Source organism: Sander vitreus, chromosome 9 (assembly GCF_031162955.1).
Source record: "Sander vitreus isolate 19-12246 chromosome 9, sanVit1, whole genome shotgun sequence".
Taxonomy (NCBI): Eukaryota; Metazoa; Chordata; class Actinopteri; order Perciformes; family Percidae; genus Sander; species Sander vitreus.
Genome location: NC_135863.1, coordinates 34,114,043 through 34,132,677, shown reverse-complemented (window position 1 = coordinate 34,132,677; position 18,635 = coordinate 34,114,043). Strand labels below are relative to the sequence as shown.

The 18,635-nt window shown below is 36.9% G+C and overlaps 1 protein-coding gene across 2 annotated transcripts in view; it reads left to right on the top strand.

The window, feature by feature from the left end:
- ryk (receptor like tyrosine kinase) overlaps positions 1-8,856 on the top strand; it is a 34,244-nt gene extending 25,388 nt beyond the window's left edge. For both annotated transcript variants that reach the window (XM_078259884.1, XM_078259883.1), the window contains 7 exons: positions 1,414-1,500; positions 2,383-2,452; positions 3,289-3,421; positions 4,382-4,491; positions 4,625-4,784; positions 6,107-6,243; positions 7,695-8,856. In XM_078259884.1, the coding sequence (XP_078116010.1) occupies positions 1,414-1,500; positions 2,383-2,452; positions 3,289-3,421; positions 4,382-4,491; positions 4,625-4,784; positions 6,107-6,243; positions 7,695-7,806 (809 nt within the window). In that variant the 3' untranslated portion in view covers positions 7,807-8,856. The remainder of the gene's footprint in view (positions 1-1,413; positions 1,501-2,382; positions 2,453-3,288; positions 3,422-4,381; positions 4,492-4,624; positions 4,785-6,106; positions 6,244-7,694) is intronic.
- Positions 8,857-18,635: the final 9,779 nt, after the last annotated feature.

Sequence of the window (18,635 nt, the reverse complement as noted above, 5' to 3'; positions counted from 1 at the left end):
CCATTTCCGCCTATAATATTTTTCACAAAATCACAATAAATGTAAAACCTACTTTTCCGAACTCCTCTTAAGCCGTGAGTCCAATCTGCACGAAAAGTTGCATGTAGAATCTGTTGACTTTCATGATTAAAAGTTATCAAGCAGCACGATTGGCCATGGGTTCAATTCCAACCTGCGGCCCTTTGCTGCATGTCATTCGCCCCCCCTCTCCCCTTTCCTGTCTTCAGCTGTCCTGTCTAATGAAAGCCTAAAAATGCCCAAAATGATCATAAAAAATACTAATAATAAGTAGGCACTGCAGAGTTCTATTCCCGTGTCTTGGCAACATTTACCTTGATTAACACGAAACTCGACTTGGTAGTTCCCCATGCTACAATGAGGCTGTGTGCAAAACGTGATGCCAGTCTGCCACTAGGTAGCGCTTTTGTTGCGAAATCATTAAATATGCTACAATTATTTTTTCCAAACTACTCATCATGCATCATTCATCACCTCGGTGGGCATACAAGTGCGACTTGCATCACCTCCATGGGCCGCTGGGTGTGATTTGTATCACATCCTATCAAGTCCTGTTTCAATCAAGACCTACCCTGATGTAAATATCAATGCTTGGTAATGCTGGTAGCCATAACTATATTATCAGGATGCTCTACAGCTATCTGCAAGTAAACACACTGGCAGATATCTGTACTTGTGTATCTATCTGACTTCCTGTCTTAACTTAATGTATGTGGATAGCTCGCCAGTGCAATCTGACGTACACATACAGCCTGTCCTACATACAAAAACATAAGAGATAATGTCTAAGAAATGTCAAATACAAAACATACAAGGCCATGCCTCAGAGTTCGTTGAACTCTGCATTGGATTCTGTTTTTGGGAGCCAGCAGGTCCAGACAGGCTTGACGGAGAAGGTAGGGGCGGGGGGGAGACAGTTAAACACTAACCCTGTTGTTATGCTCCGTCTCTCCTGTTGAAACACAAGGCATGGTTAGCTTTAGGGCTCAGATTTTTTTTCTAAGTTTATGTTGATGGTTTACGTTCTTAAATGGCATTTTACCTCTGTAAAGTCCCGGAGCAATGGGGTGACCGTTTAGACAAAGGAGATGATGAACATGTTCACTTGGCCTTTTCACGTCATATGTATTTCTGAATCGTTCTAAGTGATGAAAGGTCCTCTTAGCTCCAATGAATCTCTCTTGTTTTGGCTCATGTCAGGGAGACAAGAGCCAAAACTGCCTAATTCCCTTTAAGAGACAAAGCATGTTAAGCAGAAGTCTGGCCACCTCTGTCCACAGATCAGCCAGGCATGGCGACCTGAGAGTGAGGTGACATTTTGATCTTTGAATGTGGTGCCTCTGGCTGTCTCTCATGCCCTTTTCCTCAAATAAAAACGTGGTTGGTCTTTGACAGGCACGTTTGGCCGCATCTTCCACGGTGTGCTCCTGGATGAAAAGGACCCCAGTAAAGAAAAGCAGGTCTTTGTGAAGACAGTGAAAGGTATTTGCTCAGTCCCATATCTAATGCACAGTGCTGTCAAAGAAATGAATGTCAAGTCAAGTGTATTCTCTCATATTAATGTGCAACTCCCTATGAGTTTTCTAAGAAGTGTGTTGGTTGGGAAAGTGATCACTGAAATGCCATAACATGATTGTAATGCCAAAGACATGAGACGAATGATGCAGGGTGTTGAATGGAAACGTACCTATCCAGTAAACAGGCACACAGATTTGGCAGTTAATAAATTATTACTCATGCTATGGGGTTTGCACGCCAGTGAAAATACCCCTTTATGTAGGACGTTCAGGTTCTTTGTTAGCAGCATGTGTCGGCTTTCTCTGCCAGTTGCCTTCTGACCTCTCCATTCTCTCATGTTTACTCAGGGAGGGGTAGATAACACTCAGTGAACAATATCCCCATGCCAGTCTTGGCTTTGTTACACTCTTTACTTCCTCCTCATGCGCCTTTTGGGAAAAGAACAATACTGCTTCCATAAGTACCAGATGATGGCAAAGCTGCATACACAGATTAAAAACTGGACCTCAGTAAGCTTGGCACAAGTCAGTTTTCCTCTGAAGTTTCCCACTACAAATGACTGTTGGCTGTAATCTGTGCAGTGAAACAAATACAAATGAAACGCGTAATGGGGTCGGAGAGTACAGACATTGTATCATTAACATTTCAACTTTTGTACTGCGCAGGTCACTGTTGTTCTGCCCCATTGCCTTTTTAAAAATCTTATTTTGTGGGGCGCCATGGTAGCTCACCTGGTTGAGCGTGTGCCCCGTGTTCTAAGGCTCAGTCCTTACCGCAGCGGCCCGGGTTTGATTCCGGCCCTTTGCTGCTCAAAAATCTGATTTTGTGTCTGATACAATTGTTCAGATCATGCGTCTGAGGTGCAGGTGACCATGATGTTGACTGAAAGTTGCAAGCTTCGTGGACTTCATCATAGGTGAGTGGAAGCAAACACAAATCACAGTTTTTATTAATAATGTCTTTTTGTGCGCCATTTGCCTGTTTGTTAAAACATCTAAATAGCAAACATTTTAAGAATAGAATTACATTTATAAACAAGAAGAAATGCCAAAACACCACATAACCCCAATGTGGTATGCATCTTAGACCAACATCACTGTTGTCCACTTCTGCACCAGTTTCAGATCTTACTCCTAACCCGACACTGTATTCCGTCACAGCGGTTACTGTGGTCGTCTTTTAAATGTCTCGATTTTTTGAATGCTGATGAAAGAACACCACATGTTTACACAGAGCACAGACCGTAACATAGACTGTGGAGGGAACAAAACATATTTTCTGACATTAATGTAACACCCACAAATTGCTCGCTAGCTTGTTCTGGTGTGACTTCTATAAAACAATCATTTATTTTGATAAAAAAAAAAATATATATATATATTTCAGTTTTGATAGTATGGTCATACCCTGTATGCATTGAACTTAAGTTTAAGATTACAGTAGCGTTCGTTTCTCTAATTATGCGTCAAATTGATCTGGTCAGGTCAGTCTTGGTGCTTTAACTTTCTGTGAAAAAGATTGTCGTCATCTTGGTCCACTCCTTCCTCTTTTTGAGGTCAGCAAATTGATACTTGCTGAGACTTCCTCTACCAGAGTTTGGCAATGGTTTGGATAATTCCCCGCTAACATGTACTTCATCTTCCAAGAATCCCTTTGACGTGCAGCTAACATCCACACATGTACATTAACAGTATGTACAGCTGTGTTACACACTGTTCCTGTTCCTCAGTTGGTCTTTCTCTCCACCTTCAGAAATCTGTTACCCATAAGCCACGTGTGTACGGAGGACGGAGAGAAGCCCATGGTGCTGTTGCCTTTTATGGCTTGGGGGAATCTTAAGCTGTTCCTGCGGCAATGCAAGCTAGCCGAGGCTAACAACCCACAGGTAAGGCTTCAACTCGGCACACATTTGGCGGATAAAAAAACATGAGTCACTTATTAAGATAAATGCCTCAATGTAAGCCATGTAGGCCTTGCACTTAGACATTTATTAAGCTATTAAAATGAATCCCCCAAATTGGAGAAAAAAATGTGATTCTATCTAAGAGTTGAGCCTGAAAGAATGTTTTGTGTGTTTGCAGCAGTCAACATAAAGTAACACCTACCAGTAACTACTGTTCACACTGTTATTAGGACTGTTGATATAGCCATTAAGCTGGTGCTCAAGGCAGAGCTTTTTATGCGCTATGTAAAGACAATCGGGCTTTTATTCAGGTTAACCCCAGGGAGTCTTTGATGTGCCTGGCAAAGCCACAGCACAGATCCAACCAATCAATCAGCTGCAAAATACACATGTAGCAAACAATTTGCATTCACAAGTTTAAGCTTGCCACCCATTTGCATTAATCAAAACCACTTTGTAATGTTTCAGGTAACACATCAGCACCTTCGTTCTCAGCAATATCATTATGTACTTCTGGCAGTTGTAGGAGACAAAGACATAGTTATTAAATTGTGCTGTTGCAATAAACATCGAGCTATAAATCAGAAATGTATCAGTACAGGTGAGCTAAAGCTCTGAGTGAAGCACAATACTACAGTGTGGCATTCATTGTGAAAGTGAACATCTGGTTTTCAAGGTAGAACATTGGAAAAAAAGTAAAGTTGCTCTGCATGGTGGATACACAGAGCCTGACGGAGCTGTGACAAGATTCATGTGACTCCCATCGTTGACTCATAGTTGATTGTGTTTCCTTCAAATGAAATAAGAACAATTTGACACAGAAGACCAATTTCGCCACAGTCAAGTCACGTCAGCTGTGGTCTGCTGTCCCCACTCACTCCCCCCCCCCTTTTCTCTGCTTCTCAACTGCACATTGTCTCCCTCTCCCTCATTTCCTTTCAGGCGATCTCTCAGCAAGACTTGGTTTACATGGCCATCCAGATTGCATGTGGAATGAGCTACCTGGCCCGCAGGGAGGTCATACACAAAGACCTCGCTGCCAGGAACTGCGTGTAAGTGTCCCTGACCCTGCTCAAAGCTGCCATCATTTGTCCTCAGTTCTTCACTGTAGCTTTCAGGTGATTTGGTTTGGAATTTAATTACAAAAAAAATATTTTTTCCTCTCTTGCACCCCCACTCCAACAGCATTGACGACAACATGCAGGTGAAGATTACAGATAATGCCCTTGCCCGAGACCTATTTCCCATGGACTACCACTGTCTGGGGGATAATGAGAACAGGCCTGTCCGCTGGATGGCCCTGGAAAGTTTGCTCAACAACGACTTCTCTAGTGCAAGTGACGTGGTAAGAACTGCAATAACAGATATACATTATATTACTACAAACTACAAAGTTTTCAGGCAACATGATACAGAGAGGGTGATGCAGGAAATGGCACCAATTGTATCCAAGCCACTTGGTCAAGGGGAAGGGAGGTAGAGTGTTGAGCACCATGTCTCTGGCCCTCTTTCCTGTCCCAGGATTGCGGAGCAGGCGCGGCGGAGACAGTCGGGAAGCCCAACAGATCCTTTGAGACACAGTTCAGACACCAGCCAGACATGCCCCCACCCCTCTGCATTCCTCTTATGGTCACACCGCTTCATAGTAATCACCCCCTCCCCTCCCCTACACTTACAGTTAACAGAGGGCTGGCATTACCAACAAGCTAAGCTTTAGGGGAAGTCCAGACAGCTGTGTAGCATCATAAGAGCACCACACATGCAGGTGCGACGCACGTTAACGCTCTATACCCTTATGTCAATGGTTGTGCACATTAAATATCAAGCTGGACAGGATGAGAAAGTGACTATTGGCATGTTTAGGCTTTGTTGGGAATGTTGGCAGTGGCCTGGGCACTGATTTGGGAACAGGGTGGATTACTACAGGGTGGATTACTGTACATCCCGTTTTTTTTCTCTGAGGAGCCCTCCCATCACTGTGCCCTGAATCACTCCCTTCACTTCCTTTTAAGGTCTCGGTGTCACCCCATGAAAGGTTGTGACATACTAACACAATAGAAAGCTGCTCTTTTAAGGGATCATTTATTGTATTCTGTTCATAAGTCACTGTCAGGTTAGCAATAGCTGGCCAGTTTTATTTTAGATGAGGACTAGCTTGACTCCCAAAATTCCAAATAACAAGTGTCAACAACACCTACTATAAGCTGTGTGACCTAAGACATGGGTTAATAAGAGTACCACGAATAAGGAAATGTTTCTTTTCCTTGTTTCCTCCGTGTAGGTCAGCGTGAAGGGTCAGCACAACAACACATGCAGGGCAGCGCCCTCGCTGACACGGGTCCTTGACCCCTCAGTGTCCCAAAACATAACAGCCTCCCTACTGTTTACTTTCAGTCTCTTAACAAAACCTTCCAGCAATGATTTATATTCTGTATACATTTTTCAACATTATTTCCTTGCATTGTTCCTGTGGCACAGTTTGGTATTTAAATGCAAGTGGGCACCACAGGCTTTCCGCCCGCTGAATAGAAATGGTGGTTATGTTTATCCTGTATGATGATAACACATTAAAGACAACAGCTTGTAAAGATAGGCTAATGTTTAAAAAATGTTGTAAATGAATGCTCAGCACTGGCCTCAGTGTTAATCACGTGCATGTTTTCACAGTGGGCCTTCGGAGTGACGCTTTGGGAACTGATGACTCTGGGTCAGACCCCCTACGTCGATATCGACCCCTTTGAGATGTCAGCCTACCTGAAGGATGGCTACAGAATAGCACAACCAATCAACTGTCCAGATGAACTGTACGTTGATTTACGGAGCACACACACACACACACACACACACACACACACACACACAGATACAAATACTACATTTACTATTTAGATTTTAAATGGATAAAACACTCTGCTTTTCAACGGTGAATATTCGAATCTCGAAGAGATGTTATTAGTTAGTTATTTAAGGACACAGTCACCTGTTGTTACACAGTCCTGGGCAGTTCACCGCATGGGTTTCATTTTTACCTACATAGTGTTTCAAAGTTTTTTACAGTAATGTTACAGAACTCACATGCCACGACTGACAAGTCTGATAACCGGTTTAACGTTATGTTACGTTACGCTACGTTATGTTACGTTACATGATTGTCCACAGCAGGTTGACGTCGGGTTGCTTTTCTCCAAAAGTTGAATCAGACTCAACTTTTTGCTGGAGGCATTCAAAACGAACAGAAGAGTTTTTGCCGGACTGTCTGACCATTGACGACAGACAGTGTGTGTGTGTGAATGAATGCTCAGCCAGTGCCTTGGCATTATGCACGGCCACACTATCTTTACCTTCAAGTCGCCTGAAAACGACAGCAGGCTGCTACAGTATACCCGTACAGACTTCTACAAACGAGGCACTGCTTGCTGTAACTCAACATTTCTCCATTATTGGCTGCGATGGACGACATAGGGCTGCATAAATTAACCAGTGGCTAGCGGACATTTAGCAATCAGCTTAATCTCAACAAAACACCACAGTGAATTTCAGCCTGCATGCACATTTAAAATAATAATTGAAAATCAAATATCTACCCATCGAACAAATATTGAGATCTAGTCCTACTCAGGTGGAATATATGTCACCCTGTCCTCTGAGATATTCTGACAAAAATTCTATAGAAAATTGATTAGTTAAACAGATAAGACAGGAATGAAAGTAGTCGTTAGTTGCAGTCATAATCAGATATACAGGCAAACAGGCAATAAAAAACTAGAAATAATAATATAAAATAAGGTCATCAAGGATCAACAAAAACAAATCAGGAGGATTCACTTGGTTAGTTAGTCACTTATTATACCATTTATGAGAACAAATACACACACATAAATATCTGATATTTAATCCTACTCATTCTGCCTTTAAAGAATAAAAGTATACAATATCTTCTTCTTCTAGGTGATGGCTTCATTTTCCAAAATATTAGAGGTTGAAAAATAAAACGTTCAGGGGAATGCATTGAATGTCATACTGTATGTCACTCATTTATATCAGTCTGTGTCAGGACAATATAACATGTACTGTAGGTATGAGCGTGTGTACCATTTTAATTCCAATGCCCTGAGTTAGATATTTGTTGCATGTCACCCTCCTCCTCTCTCCACTGCATCCTGTCACACAAAACACCCAACATTACCCAGAAATTACTCGTGGACTGACATTTGATTTGACCAAAAAATAAACTGTAATCCCCTGTGTGTTGCAGGTTTGCGGTGATGGCGTGTTGCTGGGCCCTGGACCCAGAGGAGAGGCCCAAGTTTCAGCAGCTCGTTCAGTGTCTCACAGAGTTCCACGCAGCGTTGGGCGCTTACGTGTGAAAACAAGTTTTTCATTTTACCAAGAACAGCAACACTAAAGACTGGTGGACACTATTCATAAGGAATACATGAACATGTGCCTTATCAGATGAAAGAGCAGACTGAAGGCTGATGATTTTATTTTGTACAATTCTTTTGGAGTTTTATATAGTTGAATTACCTTTTTACAGCATAGCAAAGTAAAAGGAGTCTTTGTTGAATATTGTTTCATAAGCTTTGAAAGCGTCTAGAAATGGCAATTATTGTGCTCTTTCCGTGCATTCCCAAACATTTTTTGTGTCATCGGACAAATATTTTAAAGATTTGCGCCTCTGAAAACCTGGTTTTAAAGACAGTATTTTTTACAGTTTTGTAACTTAGTGAAGCAGTGAACATTTTAGATGTGCTGTGGATGAGAAAAACTGTACAGCAGAATGATTTAGGTACCAAAGTAGACTAAAGGGCTTCATTTGTATATGCAACCATACTCTCAAACATGCTGCTTCACTGCTACGGTGAGCTTGGTACTAGAGGCCTCTTGTTGTTAAGATGATTTCTTAACGAATGGTACACGCTTACCTCTGGATGACACTAGAAACTGTGCCACAGATGAGTTTTCTTTTCTTTGTGGATAAGACGTATGGACGGACGCCAGAGCTTGTACAAGATCAGCATCGCAAAGCTACATATATGACCTTGATTTTTAAACAACATCCAGAGTGAGTTTTGGATTATTATTTGAATGCCACCACCTTCTTCCTCATTTGTACATTTTTATTTCCACTTTTCCAACCTCCAAACAGAATGACCATTATGTGTCTATTTTATAAGCTTGATTGTTCTGCGTCAGAACACAGCTCTTCACAGGAGTTTTTGACTGATTTCTGTAACTAGAACGCTAATAATCACTGTGAACACACAAAACTGCCTACCAGCTTGGTCTAATCTTATTCCTACATCTTTAACAAACCTTTGTGATGTGTCTTTATGGTCACTGCATGTTGAATTAAGGTTTTAAACTGCTTCCCGATTTCATATCCACAAATTAAATGGGATTTTTTAAATATAGAATGTCTTATTTCATTTATTTTCACATCAAAAGAATGCAGTGTCTCAGTATCGCTCTCTGGCTCAGGACATCAGACCATAGCTCTTAATAGTCATTGTTTTAGGGAGAAAACCTGATGCTACTTTATTAGTTTGTTTTGTATCACAGTGAGTGTTTTGGTCCAAGAATGTTTTTTCTCTTTAGCCAAATTAGTAAAACTTCAATTTTACAATTACAATTGATGTAAACCCACGTCACAATGTATTTATGAATAGAATATTACAAACCCCAATTCCAATCAAGTTAGGACGTTGTGTAAATAAAAACAGAATACAATGATTTGCAAATAGTTTTCAACCTATATTCAATTGAATACACTTCAAAGACAAGATATCCAATGTTCAAACTGAAAAACGTTTTTTTGCAAATATTCACTCATTTTGAATTTGATGCCTGCAACACGTTCCAAAAAAGCTGGGATGGGGGCAACAACAGACTGGGAAAGTTTAGGGATGCTCAGAAAAACACGAGTTTGGAACATTTCACATGTGAACAGGTTAACCCTTGTGTTGTCTTCGGGTCAAATTTGCACATAACAAACATGCTCATGTGCACACGTGCACACACACACACACACACACACACAGAGTAGCTGAGACCTGCAAAAGATCACACCATTGTGCTTTTCAGCCCATGAACATGCACGCACGCACACATGCACACACACATCCGTTGCATAGTGGTTCACACTACTGTACTTTTCAGCAGATGAACATGCACACACACGGACACACATGTACATGCAGACGTGCACATGCACGCACGCACATGCGTGTGCACACACACACACACACACACACACACACACACACACACACACACACACACACACACACAGCTGAGACCTGCAATATATCACACTATTGAGCTGTCCTGACATAAAAATGTACACACACACACACAAATACAAACATACAGACACAACTTCAAACTGCAGCTTTGTAATCTTGTTGTTATAACACCTTTGATGTGTCTTTTCCTAAATGGAGACAAGGCAATTTTCCGTAAATTAGTTTTTTCCATTTTGGTAGCTCTCCTTTGTTTGTGAATACAATTGCATCAGTTAATTTTAACCTGGGGATATAATAATTGTCACATACCAGCCATTAATCCAAACACAACTAATGATCTCAACTCATTTTACTCAGAAGGTAGCTATAATTTCATGTAAATGAGGTCTGTTGACCATAAATAGACAATAATAAGTGTGAAACTAGTTGAGATGAATTGGAATGAAGTTGAATAAAAGTGGTAACACAGAATTGAGTGATTAATTATAATTGTCTATGCTTTATAAACAAGCAAAGCAGACCACATCACTTTGGACCTGTGAAGACACCAGCTGGGATTATTGGCTGCCATTAAAAATAATAAAATGGTTTCAAAACCATATCCTGACTAATCACTAACATATACCAGTCAGTGATTATCCACAAACATAGATACATCTGATCTTAACTATAATGAAAATAATTCATAATTTATGCTTATTTTACCCTAAAATTAGGTATTATTTCATGTAAATGAAGTTTATTCACCATAAATTCCAAAAATAAGTGTAAAACTAGTGGTAATGAGTTGGAATGAAGTTGTTGAGAAAGTGTAAAATAGAATTGGGTGATAATTTATACTTTATGCTTTATTAATAGCCAAAACAGACAACAAGTGTGATTATTGGCTGCCATTAAAAAAATGAAATGGTTTCAAAACAGTATCGTGACTAAACTTTGACTTATACCAGTCTGTGATAAACCATCAACATATGTTCCCGTTGATCTCAACTGTTAGTCAAAATAATTCATAATTTCAGCTTTTTTTAACTCAGAAATTAGGTATAATTTTACATAAATGCTTTTTTGACCATATATAAAAAAAAATAAGTGTAAAACAAGTGGTAATAGTTTGGAAAGAAGTTGGCTAAGAAGATGTAACACAGAACTGGGTGATTTATACTTCATGCTTTATAAATGCTTCATAAACTGGCAAAACGGACTGGGTCAATTTTGACCCGGGAGGACAACAGGTGCATGGTCGATGGGAAGAAAACACAAGGGTTAATTGGTCATGATTGACTAGACTGACCTGCCTGCAGTCCAGATAGTCTATATACAGTATATAGTATTGTATATATATATTATAGGTACTAGACTGACCTGCCTGCAGTCCAGATAGTCTATATACAGTATATAGTATCGTATATATATATATATATATATATATATATATATATATATATATATATATATATATAGTATAGGTACTAGACTGACCTGCCTGCAGTCCAGATAGTCTATATACAGTATATAGTATCGTGTATATATATATATATATATATATATATATATATGAATATGGAGTACTAGACTGACCTGCCTGCAGTCCAGATAGTCTATATACAGTATATAGTATCGTATATATATATATATATATATATATATAGTATAGGTACTAGACTGACCTGCCTGCAGTCCAGATAGTCTATATACAGTATATAGTATCGTATATATATAGTATAGGTACTAGACTGACCTGCCTGCAGTCCAGATAGTCTATATACAGTATATAGTCAGACACAACTTCAAACTGCAGCTTTGTAATCTTGTTGTTATATCACCTTTGATGTGTCTTTTCCTAAATGGAGACAAGACAATTTTCCGTAAATTAGTTTTTTTTCCATTTTGGTAGCTCTCCTTTGTTTGTGAATACAATTGCATCAGTTCATTTTAACCTGGGAATATAATAATTGTCACATACCAGCCATTAATCCAAACACAACTAATGATCTCAACTCATTTTATTCAGAAGGTAGCTATAATTTCATGTAAATGAGGTCATTTGACCATAAATAGAAAAGAATAAGTGTAAAACTAGTTGAGATGAATTGGAATGAAGTTGAATAAAAGTGGTAACACAGAATTGAGTGATTAATTATAATTGTCTATGCTTTATAAACAAGCAAAGCAGACCAGATCACTTTGGACCTGTGAAGACACCAGCTGGGATTATTGGCTGCCATTAAAAATAATAAAATGGTTTCAAAACCATATCCTGACTAATCACTAACATATACCAGTCAGTGATTATCCACAAACATAGATTCATCTGATCTCAACTATAATGAAAATAATTCATAATTTATGCTTATTTTACCCCCAAAATTAGATATTGTTTCATGTAAATGAAGTTTATTCACCATAAATTCCAAAAATAAGTGTAAAACTAGTGGTAATGAGTTGGAATGAAGTTGTCTAGAAGGTGTAAAACAGAATTGGGTGATCATTTATACTTTATGCTTTATTAATAGCCAAAACAGACGGGGTCAATTTTGACCCTGAGACAAGTGTGATTATTGGCTGCCATTAAAAAAAAATTTAAATGGTTTCAAAACAGTATCGTGACTAAACTTTGACTTATACCAGTCTGTGATAATCCATCAACATATGTTCCCATTGATCTCAACTGTTAGTCAAAATAATTCATAATTTCAGCTTTTTTTAACTCAGAAATTAGGTATAATTTTACATAAATGCTTTTTTGACCATATATTAAAAAAATAAGTGTAAAACAAGTGGTAATAGGTTGGAAAGAAGTTGGCTAAGAAGATGTAACACAGAACTGGGTGATTTATACTTCATGCTTTATAAATGCTTCATAAACTGGCAAAACGGACTGGGTCAATTTTGACCCGGGAGGACAACAGGTGCATGGTCGATGGGAAGAAAACACAAGGGTTAATTGGTCATGATTGACTAGACTGACCTGCCTGCAGTCCAGATAGTCTATATACAGTATAGATAGTGACTCGTATAGTATATATATAGTATAGGGTACTAGACTGACCTGCCTGCAGTCCAGATAGTCTATATACAGTATATAGTATATATATATATATATGTATGCAGTACTAGATAGATATATATATAGTATAGGTACTAGACTGACCTGTCTATAGTCAGATAGTATATATATATATAGATATATATGATATGCATATATATAATATATATATATAGTATAGGTACTAGACTGACCTGCCTGCAGTCCAGATAGTCTATATACAGTATATAGTATCGTATAGTATATATATATATATATATATATATATATATATATATATATAGTATAGGTACTAGACTGACCTGCCTGCAGTCCAGATAGTCTATATACAGTATATAGTATATAGATATATATGCATATATATATATATATATATATATATATATAGTATAGGTACTAGACTGACCTGCCTGCAGTCCAGATAGATCATATATATAGTATATAGTACTAGACTAGTATACTATACATATATATATATATATATATATAGTATATATATATACTATATACATATATATATAGTATATATATATATATAGTATAGGTACTAGACTGATCTACATGCAGTACTAGTATAGTATATATATAGTATATAGTATATATATATATACTATATATATATATATATATATAGTATATATATAGTATAGGTACTAGACTGACCTGCCTGCAGTCTAGATAGTATATATACAGTATATAGTATCTATATATATATATATATATAGTATATACTATATATAGTACTAGATAGCTATATACTATATATAGTATATATATATACTATATAGTATAGGTACTAGACTGACCTGCCTGCAGTCCAGATAGTATATATATAGTATATAGTACTATATATATATATATAGTATATATATATATATATATATAGTATAGGTACTAGACTGATCTACTGCAGTCCAGATAGTATATATATATATATATAGTATAGTATATATATAGTATATATACTAGACTGATCTGCCTGCAGTCCAGATATAGTATATATATATAGTATATAGTATATATATATATATAGTATATATATATATATATATATAGTATATACTATAGATATATATAGTACATATATATATAGTATATATAGTATATATATAGTATATATATATGTATATATATATATATATATATATAGTATATAGTACTAGACTGTACCTGCATGCAGTACAGATAGTCTATATACTATATAGTATATATATATATATATATATAGTATATATATATAGTACTATATATAGTATATATATATATATAGTATGTACTAGACTAATCTGTCTGCAGTCCATATAGTATATATATATATCTATATAGTATATAGTATATACTATATATATATATATATATATATAGTATAGAGATACTAGACTGACCTGCCTGCAGTCCAGATAGTCTATATATAGTATATAGTATACGTATATATATATATATATATAGTATATATAGTATATATATATAGTATATGTACTAGACTGACCTGCCTGCAGTCCAGATAGTATATATATACTATATAGTATATATATATACTATAGTATATATATATATATATATATATATATATATAGTATAGGTACTAGACTTATCTGCCTGCAGTCCAGATAGTCTATATACAGTATATAGTATACTGTATATATATAGTATAGTATATATATATATGTACTAGACTAGTCTACCTGCAGTCATATAGTATATATATATAGTATAGTATATACTATATATATACTATATATATATAGTATATATATGTATACTATATAGTATATATAGTCTATATATATATCTAGTATAGTATATAGTACTATATATAGTATATATATATATATATAGTATAGGTACTAGACTGACCTGCCTGCAGTCTAGATAGTCTATATATACAGTATATAGTACTATATATATATATAGTATATAGTATATATATATATATATATATATATATAGTACTAGACTAGTCTATACCTGCAGTCATATGATAGTATATATATAGTATATAGTATATATATATATATATAGTATATATGTATATATATATAGTATAGGTACTAGACTGATCTGCCTGCAGTCCAGATAGTCATATATATAGTATATAGTATATATATATAGTATAGGTACTAGACTGACCTGCCTGCAGTCCAGATAGTATATATATAGTATATATACTAGTATGATATATATATATATAGTATATATATATATAGGGTATAGATACCTGACTGCAGTCCAGATAGTATATGTATATATAGTATATAGTATATAGTATATATATAGTATAGTGTACTAGACTGACCTGCCTGCAGTCCAGATAGTCATATACATATATAGTATCAGTATATATATATATATATATATATATAGTATATATGTATATATATATATAGTATAGGTACTAGACTGATCTGCCTGCAGTCCAGATAGTCTATATATAGTATATATATATAGTATATATAGTATAGGTACTAGACTGACCTGCCTGCAGTCCAGATAGTATATATATAGTATATAGTATAGTATATATATATATAGTATATATATATATATAGTATAGGTACTAGACTGACCTGCCTGCAGTCCAGATAGTGTATATACAGTATATATATATATATATGTATATGTATATATATATATATATATATATATATATATAGTATAGGTACCAGACTGACCTGCCTGCAGTCCACACCTGTCTCCCATTAAAAATGTGTGGCGCGTTATGAGGCGCAAAATACGACAACGGAGACCCCGGACTGTTGAGCAACTGAAGTCATATATTAAGTAAGAATGGAAAATAATTCCACCTACAAAGCTTCAACAATTAGTGTCCTCAGTTCCCAAACACTTATTGAGTGTTGTTAAAAGGAGAGGTGATGTAACACAGTGGTAAACATGCTGCAGTGGTGAACATGTTGCAGGCATCAAATTCAAAATGAGTGAATATTTGCAAAAAAACCCAATAAAGTTTATCAGTTTGAACATTAAATATCTTGTCTTGTGTATTCAGTTGAATATATTTTGAAAAGGATTTGCAAATCATTGTATTCTGTTTTTATTTATGTTTTACGCAACGTCCCAACTTGATTGGAATTGGGGTTTGTAGTATTCCATACCGTCAGGAAGGAAGAGGGCCAATCCAGGATCGGTTGTGAATCCTTCTCTCCATCTGTTGAATGACCAACCATCCGGTGCTCTACCACCATCGCTGTTAGCTTTTCTTTCTCTTTGGTCAGTTCCTTTCTTTTTCTCTCAGCGTATCCACCAGCCATAAACACAAAAAATAACGTCAAAAATGAAATTCTCTAAAGAAAAATCTCCCCCTGCTTTCTTTTAACTGGTTAACGCTCTGCTGAAACTTAGCCTGGGAAATAGTAAACATCCTCTTCCGGTCTGCATGCCCAGATGGGTTTGTCTGATTTGGAGGGGAATTGACCCGAGGACAGGCTCCTACAGCTGATGGTCCTGTTTCCTTATGTAGGTCATTTAGAGGAGGCAGTATTCAATGAGACCAGTTAAAAACTCATTGTAGCTGCTTTAAAGACACTTTTGAATAATGACAAAAAATAGCTTCTTCTTTATTTTTATTAAGACCAGCGACAGTATTTTTTTCCTCTGTGGGCATAAATGTCAACCTCATCAGTGAGTGTTGTTATTGTTCGATTAGATACTATTTAACTGCATGTTTTATGGTGTTTCACTGACAATTTTTCTCCATTTCACTTGCTTTTTATGCCTCAATTTTAGTTTCTTTGTTGGTGTTTCTGGTGATAGTGTTCTTCTCATTTCTTTGGATAACCAGCCTCAACGTCAGTGATGTGAAGTCATGTTGAGATATTTCTGCACAGCAGCTGCTTGAAGATGACTGTTATCTCTCCAAGATCCATCAATGTCATCGTCCGATCTCACTTTTGTCACAGCTAGAGCCCGAGTCACCTCGACACAGTACTACCATCTCCTCAGCAGCAGCAGTCATACAACCAGTTTGAACATTAAATATCTTGTCTTGTGTATTCAGTTGAATATATTTTGAAAAGGATTTGCAAATCATTGTATTCTGTTTTTATTTATGTTTTACGCAACGTCCCAACTTGATTGGAATTGGGGTTTGTAGTATTCCATACCGTCAGGAAGGAAGAGGGCCAATCCAGGATCGGTTGTGAATCCTTCTCTCCATCTGTTGAATGACCAACCATCCGGTGCTCTACCACCATCGCTGTTAGCTTTTCTTTCTCTTTGGTCAGTTCCTTTCTTTTTCTCTCAGCGTATCCACCAGCCATAAACACAAAAAATAACGTCAAAAATGAAATTCTCTAAAGAAAAATCTCCCCCTGCTTTCTTTTAACTGGTTAACGCTCTGCTGAAACTTAGCCTGGGAAATAGTAAACATCCTCTTCCGGTCTGCATGCCTAGATGGGTTTGTCTGATTTGGAGGGGAATCTGACCCGAGGACAGGCTCCTACAGCTGATGGTCCTGTTTCCTTATGTAGGTCATTTAGAGGAGGCAGTATTCAATTGAGACCAGTTAAAAACTCATTGTAGCTGCTTTAAAGACACTGAGTCATTGAATAATGACAAAAAATAGCTTCTTCTTTTTTTATTTTTATTAAGACCAGCGACAGTATTTTTTTCCTCTGTGTGGGCATAAATGTCAACCTCATCAGTGAGTGTTGTTATTGTTCGATTAGATACTATTTAACTGCATGTTTTATGGTGTTTCACTGACAATTTTTCTCCATTTCACTTGCTTTTTATGCCTCAATTTTAGTTTCTTTGTTGGTGTTTCTGGTGATAGTGTTCTTCTCATTTCTTTGGATAACCAGCTCAACGTCAGTGATGTGAAGTCATGTTGAGATATTTCTGCACAGCGCTGCTTGAAGATGACATTCTTTCAAAATCTCAATGTCATCGTCCGATTTCACTTTGTCACAGTCAAAGAGCCTGTGTCACTTTGACACAGTTCTACCATTTCCTCAGCAGCAGCAGTCATAATAGATATGCAGCAACGCAGCCGCAAGACGTGTTGAGTAATTGGAAGTTGTTGTTACCAGACTGCTGTGTCACAATACTGCGGGGTTTACTCAGTTATCTGAAGTTTGCTAAGTAAACCCAGGACATCACCAGGTTTGAGGCGTTTCCTGCTGTCAGGGACGGGCCCCGGTCCTATCAGGGACGGGCCCCGGTCCTGTTCAGAAAACGAGATGGAATAGAGCTTCACGCCTAGACTCAGCCTAGTATGACTGACCTTTGGATCTGTGTTTGTTATCGTCATTCAGTTTTCCTCAAAGTTTAAGTACATTTTCATCTACTTGTCACTATTTGAACACACTAAATATTGTCCTACCAAAGATCAACTCTCATATCTGTGTTGCTTAGAAACACATTTCTTTGACCAATGAGCTGGCATGAATACTAATTCATGGGCAACACTTCAACATTGTATTATAGTTGTTTGTATAATACATGAAAACAGATACACAGTGTATTTTAAGAGCTGGTATAATGCTTTATAATGTATCTGGCATTATTATCATCATAATCAAGCTGCATCATTATACAAGTATGATAATTTAGTGGAAACACAGATGCGGAGTCTTGTTAAAGGAACCAAGAGGACCCAACAACACAAGCTCCGATCATTTCATATATGACTAAAAGAGTCTGTGAATTATAGAGCTCCATTACTGCCTCAGCTTGGTTGATGTTAATGTTTGTAACTGTGGGGATGTTAATGTGATAGCCTTTAAGTTCTTTAATGTAGGCGTTGGAGCCTAGGCTAACATTGAGGACACTGTCCTGTGTATTTCTTCTGGGAATGTTGGGGATAGTAAACCTTGTACCAATAAAGACCTTCAGGGTTCATTTTGACATACATGTCACAGGTGTTATTAAAATCAATAATGGTTGA